Consider the following 12,316-nt stretch of genomic DNA (forward strand, 5'->3'; position numbering starts at 1 on the left):
CATTCTCATGAAGAAACCCCATCAAGGCCAGAGATTCGAAGACGGATCATATTTCGTGGCTAGGGAGTTTGACCGGGTGCTTATTTACTATCCTGGAAGACCGATGCTCACCGAAGCTTCCCTGCGTGCCGTGTCCAGAGAGATGCAAGAGCTTCATCAATTCTACATGCAAGCATCAGCTGGTTCTCAACAGCATGCCCAACAAATCAATGTTCGAATCCCACGAGACTATGGCTTCTTTGACCAAGAAACTGGGGGCATTCAGGAACGTCCTATAACCTTTGGTGTGGAGTTCAACGAACTATTCCACCTCTTCAACCGTCAAAAGTTTGATATCAACCTCTTAAGGCTGTGGTCTGCCTACCAAATAAGGGAAATGCGGCGAATGGAGGTAAAAAAAGTAGCCATTCTAGACCCTGCGGTGTTCAACTACGGTGACATCGGTCTTGAGCCAGAAAAGGATCACTCAAGAACCCTGGCGTCTAATACTTGGTGGCATGTCTGGAGAAATACGCGGACCACGACTTTATCCTCTTCTTCCTTAATTTGGAGTAAGTTGAATTTTATATATGAAACCGTTTGTTTTTTCTAATTCAGTCTTTTTTATACACCCTTAGTTACTAAAGTTGGTTTCTTTTGAAAACAGAGACCATTGGGTGACACTACTCATTTGTTTGCCTTGGTCCGCGGTGTATTATTTCGATTCACTACTTCCGAAGAAGGGTGTTCGAGGTCGCTACTGGAAACCCATCAAATCACTCATTACCACTACCTGGAAAGTTGCGAGCAAGGGAAAACTAGCTGGTAAAGGCTATAAAGACGAGCCTCACCACAACCACAGGTTCCCTTGCTAGCAACAGCCGGCTAGCAGTGACTGTGGCTACTACTGTTGTCACATCCTTATGGAGAATGCCAGCATGTTCAAGCCTGAGTGGAAGGGGTCAATCGCGGCTGTGGAAGAGTACTGGCAGACCCGAATGACAATGGCACACCGACCTAAATGGATCGTGTATAACATTCAAAGGGAGTTCGGCCATCTCATCAACAATGAGGTCATCAAGCCTAGTGGGGACTTCTACGAACGCGTGGAACAAGTGGTTAGTAGGGTTCACCCACAACAATAGCTTCAAACTTGATTTTGCTATGAAATTTTGACACTTTGTAATCAATGTCGTGAAGTGAGATATATTTGTGTACTTTAAATGATGCGGATTTATATACATTTGTATGCTTTAAATGATGTGGCTGTGGATTTAATTCAAAATATATGTGTTGTGCTGTGTATTTTCTGTATTTTCCAAAAATATATGTACTGTGTATTTTCTGTGTATAAATGTTGTGTATTTTCTGTGGTTTTAATTTTTTCTTAATTACTGAAAATGTATCAGTGTCGGCCGCTCGCCCGACACTGATGGGACAAAGCGACCGTTACTGATGTACCTATCATCAGTGGCGGGCGCGGAAACGTGATCGTCACTGATGATGGGTATCATCAATAACGGTCGGGCCACCCACCACTGATTATTGGTACATCAGTAACTGTTGCAGACACCATTACTAATGATGGTACATCTGTAACGGTCGGAGCGACCGTTACTGATGATACCCACCATTACTGGCAGGAAGTTAGTAATGGCAACCCTGACCGTTACTGATGTTGTTTTTCGAACATTACTGATAAGCCTTTCTGTAGTAGTGTATGCTGTCGCGGCATTCTAAATGTGCCCAGTACTCCAGGTCCCAGAATACAGACCTTCTTTTCCACACGACACCTTCCGGTTACTTATATTTCTTCGCAGCAATCTTTCCGGGGACAACTTCAAAATCGTGCACAATTTCGAAGATTTGCAGACCAGACTTCTACTTCGGCGTTGTCCCGTGCTTCGTCTTCCCATTGAACCTTTCCTTCTCATCCCTTCAAGGGTCTTTAGCAACTAACCACTTTCGGTGGCTCATGTAAACAATTTTGGATGAAGCTGGCAACTTCTCTGATGTCGTGTTTTCCCCGCACTTTGTACGGGCCTTGTAGCCATGTGTCACCTGGCATGAAGTATTTCCATTCGCGGGGTAGTCATGCACGCAGGTCAGAAGCGCTGTTCTCATCGTGAAGTACTCTCTCCTGTTTGCGTCCAAACCAGTCTGCCAGGGTTCCAAAGCTGCTTCAGCTCATCCTTCACTAGCTGCAGATACACATTTAGGTCAGTTCCCAGCTACTTTGGACCCTGTGTGAGCATGCACAGATGGATGTACTTTCTCTTCATGATTAACCATGGAGGAAGGTTGTACACAAATAAGATCAGTGGCCATGTGTTGTGCTTGTTGTTCATGTTTCCGAAAGGATTTATCCCGTCAGTGCTAAGACCGAGCCTTAGGTTTCTTGGCTCCTCGCCGAAATCTGGAAATGCCGTGTCGAAGTTCCTCCACTGAGTCCCATCGGCAGGGTGTCTTAGGACTCCAGGTTCCTCCACACGGTAGTGCCCGTCAGGAGCAAATGCTGCCTGTGCTGGATCCTGATGGACGACATACCTCGCGTCCTTACTGTTCTGCATCCAATGCTCAAATCGGCCACCTGCCGTAAGATACCAGACAGTCTTTACCGGTCTACCCTCAATCACTTCTTCCCCATCGTCTTCGCCAGCTCAGGCGTTTTTCTTCTTGTATCTCGATGCACCGCATATGTGACAACTCGCATGGTTCTCGTATTCTCCAATGTATACCATGCAGTCGTTTGGACATGAATGATGTTTCACGCAATCTAATCCAAGCGGGCATGTAATCTTCTTCGCCTCGTATGTGCTCTTGGGCAACCTCTTTGGCTGTGGAAAAACCGAAGCAAGGTAACTCAACAAGTCCGTGGAGCCCTTGTCTGACCAGCATGACGCTGCGTTCAGCCTCAGAAGTTCGAGCGTTACTTCGAGCACGTTGTTTTCTTCGCCAGCTCCATCATACAAGGGTGTGTTTGCGTCCTCCAACAATTTTTTGAACTTAGCACACTCTGCCTCATCTTCGGGGTCCTCCAGCTGGTCCCGTAGGTACGGGTCATCTAGCATTTCGGCAATCCTGCCACATGGAGCTTCTTCACCTTCCACATTAGCCTCCTCATCGACCCTTATTTCATCCTCGGAATCATTCGCCAGATCATACTGCAGGCCATGATCATCTTCGCTACCGCTACCGACATCAACCGCATCCTCCCTGTGACAAGTCCAGCGTGAATAGCTTCCACAAAACCCGATGCACCAGCACGTGCATCTGAACATTTTCAGGCTTCATCATGGATGTGTTTCCACATTTGCGATATGGACAACACATCATCACAAGACCTTTTCTTTCCGTATCACCTTTGGCGACTTCGAAAAAGACCGTCCATTCGGTTATCCAATGAGCATTGATTCTTTCCGTGGCATACATCCAAGAACGGTCCTTCGATCTACAACACAATACACAAGAAAAATACAAAGCAAAATAGTTATCCTAATAATTAATAAGGGGATTAAGGGGTTTACTAAAAATTTGAAATTTGAAGTTAGGTAGTTCGAAATTGGGGACATTCGGAGAGAAATTGGAGGCCGGAGAGAAAGATCGGGAGTGAGAGAGAGCTCGCAAGGGAGAGGGAAGCTCGGGGCGAGAGGGCGCAATTTGGCCGGCGGCCGGAGCTTCATCGGCGGCTGGAGCTCAAAATTGGAGCTTCATGGCCAATGGGAGAGAGAGAGAGGGAGAGAGAGGGAGAGAGAGAGCTCACGGGGGGAGAGGGATAGCTCGCACGGGGAGACGGAGCAGCCGCGAGCGCCGGCGACCGCCCGGCCGGCTGGCCAAATCTAGGTACAAAAGCGGATCGAGCTAGAGGAGGACGGTCGGGGGAGAAAGAGAGAGTACCTGCTGGCCGACGCCATGGGAAATTTTGGCAGCGCTCCGCCGTCGCCGGAGGAGAAGGCGCCGCAGCTGGTCTGTGTGCAGACGCGCAACGCGACCAGCTGCGTGCTATGTTCGACCGTTTTATATGTGCCAGCTATCAGTGTCGATCAGAACATCTGCGACCGTTGCTGGTAATAGCATCTACATCAGTGACGGTCGCTATCTGGGCGACCGCGAGTGATGTACAAAACATCAGTGGTGGTCGACCCACAAGCGACCGTTAGTGATGTCTCTGGGGCATTAGTGGCGGGCGCGTTTTGGCGACCGTTAGTGATGTACCACTCATCACTAACGGTCGGCCATATAGCGACCGTCACTGATGACTCTCGCGGGGAATGATGGGTCATCAGTGGCGGTCGCCTCGCACGACCGTCACTGATGTATGGCTGGGCGGGGATGGGCAGACCCCTGTCTGTTTTTCAGTGACGGTCGGGGCCGCGACCGACAATGATGTTGTTCATCACTAACGGTCGCGCCCAACCCGTTACTGATGGGCCGTGAGATATAGACCGTTTTGTAGTAGTGTTAGGGGTGACAATTTGTATTCTATAGGGATGGCAATTTGTGTATGAAAGATTTTGACCACTTTTTTTTACATGGTTATTTGTGCTCGATCGTTAGGGTTGATAATTTGTATTCATTAGGGGTGGCAATTTGTGATGTAGGTTTTTTATCGGAATATATTCATTTGCACATGGCTATTTTTGTTCATTAGGAATGGCAATTTGTATTATCGCATGTGGTAGGTGATAAATTTTGACCGAAATCGATGAACATGTTTATTTGTGTTCATTAGGGTGACAATTTATAGTCATTAGTGAGTTTACAATAATTTGTGTTCATTAGAGGTGGCAATTTCTGTTCATTTGGTGAGACATGATTTGTTTGGAAACTCTTAGTTTCGCTTGTGATTTGTTTTGAGGATATTAAGCACATATATTTCGTAAATTAATTTCTAAAGATTTTCAAGTTTTTTTCTCCCTACTGTGGAGTGAAATATCGTGGTCCATACACTGACGTGTCCTTATACGTTCGGCTAGAAATGAGACGAAAAATAGCATCTCTCTGCTGAAAAACAAACCAAAACATGGGCTGACTTGGAACAACTTGACGTGCTAAAACTCAAGAAGCAATCACCGCGCGGGACCAAAAGCCGACGTATAATTATACATCAGGCTGTGCTACTACGGTGCATGCAGGCCGTCGGGCCAGCTTGCCAGCAAGCCGTCGCGCGCTATGCGAACCCATCTGTTAACAACAAATCTTACGTTGTCACTTGTCAGGTTCTAAATAAGAAAATCGGTGACAACTCCTTTGCGTGGGCCCAAGGAAGGTGGGATTTGGTTAGGCTTCTTGCTTGGGCAGGGTGTTTACAAGGGCCGGAGGAGGAGGCTGTTTTGTTTGGCCTGGGCCTATTGTAGCTGTATCAGGCTTCAGTTTGTTGGGCTTTTATTCCTCATTAATTTCGAGCATAACCAATGGATCGCTATGGGCCATTGCATGTGACATGAACAATCCTGACATCAAGTTTGGCCTGGGCCTATTGTAGCTGGAAAAAAATTATGTGGGCGCCGGGCTCACCCGCGCGCGCTCCACGTCCCGATGGCCGCGACTTCGGATCGGACGACGGCTCGCCCAACGAGTCCTCCACATCGGCTCGTCCATCGCCCGCTCACCCGCGTCGGCTCGCCTACCCTGTCAACCGTCGATCGGATCGAGCGAGCGAGCGCAGAGCAGCGCAGCACAGATGCAGGGCACCCACGACGAAGTCGATCGCCAACACCGGCCACAGCTTCGACCCGGCGCCGCCCTCGATTGCCGCCGCGTCCACGATCTCATCAGGCTCCGTGCGCGCAAGATGGAGAATCGTGTGATCGCCATCCCGCCGTGGCCGGTCACTGTGGCCGGCTCCACCGTGCCGACCCCGACCCCAACCTCGTCTTCACAGGCTCCTCCACCGCGCCGACCCCGACCTCGCCGTCGCCGGCCCTCCTCGACGCCTGGCGCCTCCTAGAACTCCACCACCTCTACACAGTGCCGAGCTCCTCGTCGTCGGCCCTCCTCGCCTGCCATTATCAACGCTAATCGGCTTCTACACAGTGCGAGCTCCACCGCCCACGAGGTGTTCGGTCTTTGTCCCCAACAAGTTTTCTTGGTAAATTAAATCTCAAACTCCGTCTAATGATTCTCTTTAGTATATTTTCTCATTTATGTTGCATGATTCTGCTTCGTAGATCATGTCGGACGATTTTCAGTTCATATTCAGCAAGGAAGTAGCTGGAGCTTCTTGTTTCTGGTTCAGTTCAGAAACTACAGCTTCAGTATCTTCTATCAATTCTTGTAAGCTTGGTCTATTGGTTGTGCATTGCAGCTTCTCCCGGCGAGTTTGGTTTCGCCTCCGAGCCTGGTCAAGAGCCAACTTCCCCATTCCCGTGAGGATTGGTGGACTACGGCAAGAAAATCTGCTCCCAAGCTGCTGCGGAGAGATTTCGACACAATTACCATCCTAATCCACTGGAGAATCTGGAAGGAGAGAAATGCTAGAATTTTCCAACATGAATCATGCTCTGTGGACAGAGTTGTCGAGCTCATCATCGATGAACTCCAATCGTGGAAAGCTGCAGGATGTGTGGTGGCATTCTGAATTTTTCCAGTTGTTTGTGTTGCTGGGAACTGCCCTTAGTTCTGGCCAGTAAGATGTTCAGGTTTCAGTATGTGCTGTAGGGTGTGAGTCTCAGGTGTTAAATTTGCAGGGCTGTGCCTGTAATGGGCTCTCTCTTTCCTCTTGTATTTTGTAACTTGTACTCTGCTTCTTTTCTCTCTAATAAATTTTCGGCCTCTGGCCCATAAATACCTGAATAATGTATCAGCATCCTCGAAATTATCGATGCTGGGCCAGTCAATGAATAGATCATTATCTCCATGACTGATGTCACTTTCTGGAACACTGTGATTATTGAGAACAACTGAACCATTGGTCAGTACAAACTGACAACTGTTCGAGTTTTCTGTTTGGTATTTGGTTCCAGATATAGTATCTTCTGTGCTCACGGGAAAAGCACTTGATTCGCTTTGTAGTCTCTAGCACGATCACAAACTGCAGGAGACAATAGTTCAGGGCTAATGAGCAGCAGCACCACTTCCTGAACAAAGATAATGGACCGAATCAATGGCAACACACATTCATATGTCCCCTTTCTCTTGGGTTAACCCTGTTTACTCTACAAAAGATAAGCAGGCCTAATCTGTGATTTAAGTTAACTGAACAATGAAAACTGAAATGAGAACTTGAAGCATAACGTTAGCTATAGAATACAAAGTAAAGTTACATAGATTCATGATTATGCACTCCATCAAAATGTAACTTCCTAACAGCAGTTTGCGTTGTAGCATCTTGATCAACTCCCATTAAAAGACTTGCGCGCACGGAGTACGATGAGATCGTGGACGCGGCGGCAATTGGTGGCGGCGCCGGGGCGAAGCCGTGGCCGGTGTTGCCGATCGACGTCGTCATGGGTGCCCTACGTCTGTGCTGCGCTGCGCATGCTCGATCGATCCGCTCGACCGTTGACAGGGCGGGCAGCAAACATGGGCGAGCCGACGCGGGGGACTCGTTGGGCGAGCCGCGAGACGCATCGCGCGTGCCGCCGTCCGATCTGAAGTCGCGGCCATCGGGGCGTGGAGCACGCGCGGGGGTGAGCCCGGCGCCCACGCGATTTTTTTTCCCATTCGTGGGAAGAGTTGACGTTTGTCGGAGTTAGAACAAAAATCTCAGAGGTGGTTTACTTTGACCAAGTTTTTTTATCGAGAGTTAGTTTATTAATATATATTTTTAAAATAACATTGATATCATTAAATTCGAATTTAAAATTAGTTGTTTATGGTTATGATTTGTACCACATAAATCACACGTCGATGAAATAATTCTTAGTCAGTCAAAGGAACCATATACGTTCTAATTTAATGAACGGAAGGAGTATATTTTTATCCGAAACAACCCATGGGTATTAACAGGAACATTTTAGATGGCGGGTGGACTGTTTTTTTTTTTTGCCCCAAGCGATGGGCAGTCAGAATGGAAAGGAGTCATATGGGTGATGGATGGATGAACAAGCCGTCCACTCAAAATCAACAAACTTATATTAGGAGCTAAGAGTAAAAGAAGGGAAAGCGACCACTGACCAAATGGTTGCTTACCTCATAATCCTTTCGGCCACCTTTTGAAGCTAGCTTGGACATCTTCTTAAGCAACACCACTACTAGCCAAGTAGCAGCAGCAACACAACAGCCAGGATGCAGACTTGCCACGGTTTCTGTGACCCTCATAATTCAGATGCACTGTACATATGGACTATTTTCGGCTGGCACGAAATTTCCTCTTCATTCTTTTCTTTAGAATTTCTGAGGGGGTTTCTTACAGAAATTCCATGAACTGATTTCTTATACCTCCAGTTCTTCAGGAGTTTTTACATGTACTGGTTCTCCAGTCTCACTTTTCAGGAGTTTTGTGGCATCCTGCTAATCTTCATTTTTTTCTCATGTCACCTTGATTTTCTCCATGAGGAACAGTAAACTAGACTGCAGATGCATTATGTAATAGGGTTCCCGTGTTACCATGTTCATCATATATACATGTATAGTGTTAGTGTTGGTGTTTTCTCACATCCATTTGGTGCCTGCCTGACTCAAAGCACACATTTCGTCTTCTTTTCGCAATTCTTCTTTAAAAAAGCTTAGCAAAAAGCAACTGATGGATGCCTATCATTTCGGGTGAAATATGGGCCACAGGCTGCAGCCAGCAACCAATCAACCATGCAAAAAATGTCACCAATTTCGCCGTGATAAACACTTCTTCCACAGCACTCAGTTCCTTGCCTAACCAAAATATCTGGTTTTATTTGTAGAGAGAACTGTTTTATTTTTGAGGGAATAGAGAGAACTGTTATTTTTGCGTTTTTGTGTATAGAGACAGAGACCACCTACCTACCTAATGTATGTGCAGATAATGCTATTTTAGAGAGAGAGAGAGAGAGAGAGAGAGAGAATGTATCACGTACTTATTAGATGATCTTTGGATCTCCTAAAGTCCAATCTGTACGTACTCATTCACCAGATCCCAAGGCATGAGTTCAGTTCAGAAGGATTGGACTTGCAACCTAACCATAAAGCTCGAGAACAAGAACAAAATTTGGTTGTTGCCACCAACCTAGGCAGTAGCTAGCTTGCCCAGGCCCCCCAACAAAATCCCAAAAAGTTGTTCTTGAGCCTCGACAAACAAAAAGCTCCCAATGCAAATTCCAACAGAAGTTCCACCTTGATTCCACCATTAACAATTTCACCTTGATTTCACCACAAGAAGTTTATACATATATTGTAGTATATAATTGGCAGTTAAACAAGTCTCCAATTAACACAGACAAAACATAATTACTTGGTGACTCCTGTAACCCTCCCCAGCATTATACTGAACCCACACTAAAACTCTCTTGTCTCTTTACACCTATATACCCCCCCTGTAAAAAACACTTATTACCATTTTTACCACCCTCTGGAGTCTTGTTCTTCTTGGCTGTGCACACATGAGAACGAATTGGGACATGACCCACCTCGCCGCCCGCCGGAGCAGAGGAAGAAGAAGACGAAGAAGCAGAGCACAGAGCACGGCGGAACCCAAAATTCCGACCCGGCCGTCTCTACACCTCGACGCGGCAGTAGGTAGCCGTCTGGAACCTCAACCCAGAAGCTCCAGGCGCGCCATTACCGCCAGCGCCCACAAGGAACGCCGGGCATGTGACGAAGATATGGTAGTGCCCCGAGATCCAGCTCCCGACCTTCCACCTGACCCGGCCATCGATCTTGACCTGCAAGACCAAATACCCGGCCTGCACATCCCCGGCGAGCGAGGTGGCCAGGTAAGGCGCGAAGGGGATCCCGGGGCCGGAGAGGACAGGGGACCAGACGTCGACGTCGCCGTGGCCCTGGTAGACCTGCGGCAGCGAGGCGGCGAGCGTGATCTGCTGGTACTTGTAGGAGGCGTAGACGTCGAGGCGGTCGTAGTAGACGCCCACCCGGTCGTTGGGGTTCCGGGACGCGATCGTAACCTGCAGCGTCGTGGAGAGCACCCCGCCGGCGCCGGAGTTGGAGGAGTTTTGGGGGAGGTCGAGCTGGCGGAGGGAGGCGTCCTGGAGGAAGAAGCGCGGGTGGGTCGGGCGGAGCACGAGGTAGACGATGAGCGCGATGATGGCGACGACCAGGGCTAGGAGGAGGATGAAGGCCGCCAGGCGACGGCACGTGCGGCGCAGGTCGTCCTCGCCGTGGTTGCCGCAGTCCTTTCCCATGGCGGCGGCGGCGGAGGAGGAGGAGGGGTAAAGGTCTCTGCTTTTTCTTGCGTGTGGGAGGAGCAGAGTGGGAAGAAGAGCAGCAAGGATGGGGAGAGTGCTCTGCTTCTGCTGTGCTGTGTGCGTGTGAGAAAGACTAGAAGAAGAGTGAGGTGGCTTTGCAGAGCTTTGGGATTTATTTGGGTGGCGTGAATAAATTGGAGACTCTGAATTGGGGTCGTGCATTATTGTTTTCGAGGCTAGAAAATAAATCAAATTGGGTCATGGAATTTTGATGGGTCGTTTCTTTTGTACGGAGTATTTTATATACAGTACTTTTCTTTTATGCAAAATTAGTATCTCGGTCTCTCTGGATTGATGGATTATGTACATATTTGTAGAAAAAACACCGATGATTGATGTACACAATCATAAATGTTGCTTTCTTTTGTGCAATTGTTGTGTTTGTTGTGGGCTTGTAATTTTGTACATAACGATAATGTTTAAATTAAATTATGAATAATATGAAGACTAGTGGTTCATGTACTTACATTTGATTCAGAAGACACGGGTGAAATTATTGAAGCTACGGTTCTTTGTATCGAAAACCAACTAAATTAGTGTTTTCGATTTTTTATGAAGAGACTAGTACATCCGCTTCATTCAAAACATTCAAAAGTGTATATAGAAAATATACAATACAATGGACAATTATCTTAAATCAACACACCGGGCGAACCAAGTTTGTCGATTCGGATATTTCGGCATTCACCTTACATAGCTGAAAAATCAATTTCCGCACGATCATACTGAGCTGAGAAAAAAATACTTATCAAAAATGGCCGGCTCATATTATAATTTTGAATAGAGAAAGAGGGGTGACGTCATGCAGGACGGCGCGTCGTGTCATCTTGGCCCACTTGGCAGACGGTCCTCGATCGAGTCGAGATCGACGCTAAAGCATTTTTTAGCTGGCACCGATGGATCATCAAACCCGTGGATGATTGCTTGATTGATTAGTCAGCAGATGGCTAGAAGCATCTCTTAACCGATCTTCGATTCGATTACTAATTAACTAATACTAGGAAGGAATGTTTTGGGGTATCGTATCATTCCTTCCTGGGGATTATTATTATTATTTGCATCATTTTAAAAGGGGTCAATTAGAAGCTCCAGGAGATTACATATGCTACTGCTGCTGCAGACCGATGGAACACGTGCTCAATTTGACGGTATAATAACTGGATTAGTACGTACTCCGTAGTTAGATGGAACTGTGTATAATATAAGTAACTGGATTAGTAATCAGGATTCAGGACCAATGTTTGATTAGGTTTAGGTAGGTGCACCGGACTGTACGTGTGTCTGCCTGGGCACGCTGAGGACGAGGCTCGGCTCGATCATCAACAGAGAAAAGCTACAGTAATCTCTGAGACATTTCTTTCGTGCCCTCTTTTTTAAAACTCTTTATTTATTGGCAGATGAGGGAGACCTTTCTGTTGGCATGCAAGTCGTGCGCTGCGCTGTGGAGAGAAATGCGAGAAGGACGTATACCTTCTCATCACTTTTTCCTCCTCTTCTTTGTGGGCGTCGCATTCGTCGGGAAAAAAAAACGATGGCGATTTGCGCAGTTTACATATTCCCTCCTTTCACAATTCCACAAATTAGTGTACTTCTTGGTTTGTCCTAAATCAAAAAAATAAATTAAAAAAAGTAACGACATGTATGACATCAAATTGGTATATATTATGAAACTACATTTCAAAACGGATCTAATGATGATAATTTAATGTTATAAACATTGTTACGTTTTACAAAAAATTGATCAAAGCTTAATATCTCTGAGTTAGAACAAATCTAGATGTACACTTATTTGCGAACGAAAGGAGTATAGTTTAACTGACTTTCGTATGCTTAGTTCTTACTTTGCTTCCTTTGGCCTGAGAGTCAGGGGGCAATGATTTGGCTTCCTGCACCTTCACTGGGTGGCCTCGACCGCGAGAGGAAAACCTGGCACGTCTGAATTCCATCTCATGTGCCTTTTGTTGCTTGTAAACTGTAGATTCACATGAATATAATCACCT

At 46.8% G+C, this 12,316-nt stretch overlaps 1 protein-coding gene across 1 annotated transcript; it reads right to left on the reverse strand.

Moving 5' to 3' along the window:
• Positions 1–9,210: 9,210 nt before the first annotated feature.
• Positions 9,211–10,428, reverse strand: LOC100844317 (NDR1/HIN1-like protein 1). Its single transcript, XM_003577764.4, has one exon. The coding sequence runs from the start codon at positions 10,251–10,253 to the stop codon at positions 9,609–9,611; it is 645 nt and encodes a 214-aa protein (XP_003577812.3). The 5' UTR covers positions 10,254–10,428; the 3' UTR covers positions 9,211–9,608.
• Positions 10,429–12,316: the final 1,888 nt, after the last annotated feature.

The sequence above is a fragment of the Brachypodium distachyon genome, chromosome 4, assembly GCF_000005505.3.
Source record: "Brachypodium distachyon strain Bd21 chromosome 4, Brachypodium_distachyon_v3.0, whole genome shotgun sequence".
Taxonomy (NCBI): domain Eukaryota; kingdom Viridiplantae; phylum Streptophyta; class Magnoliopsida; order Poales; family Poaceae; genus Brachypodium; species Brachypodium distachyon.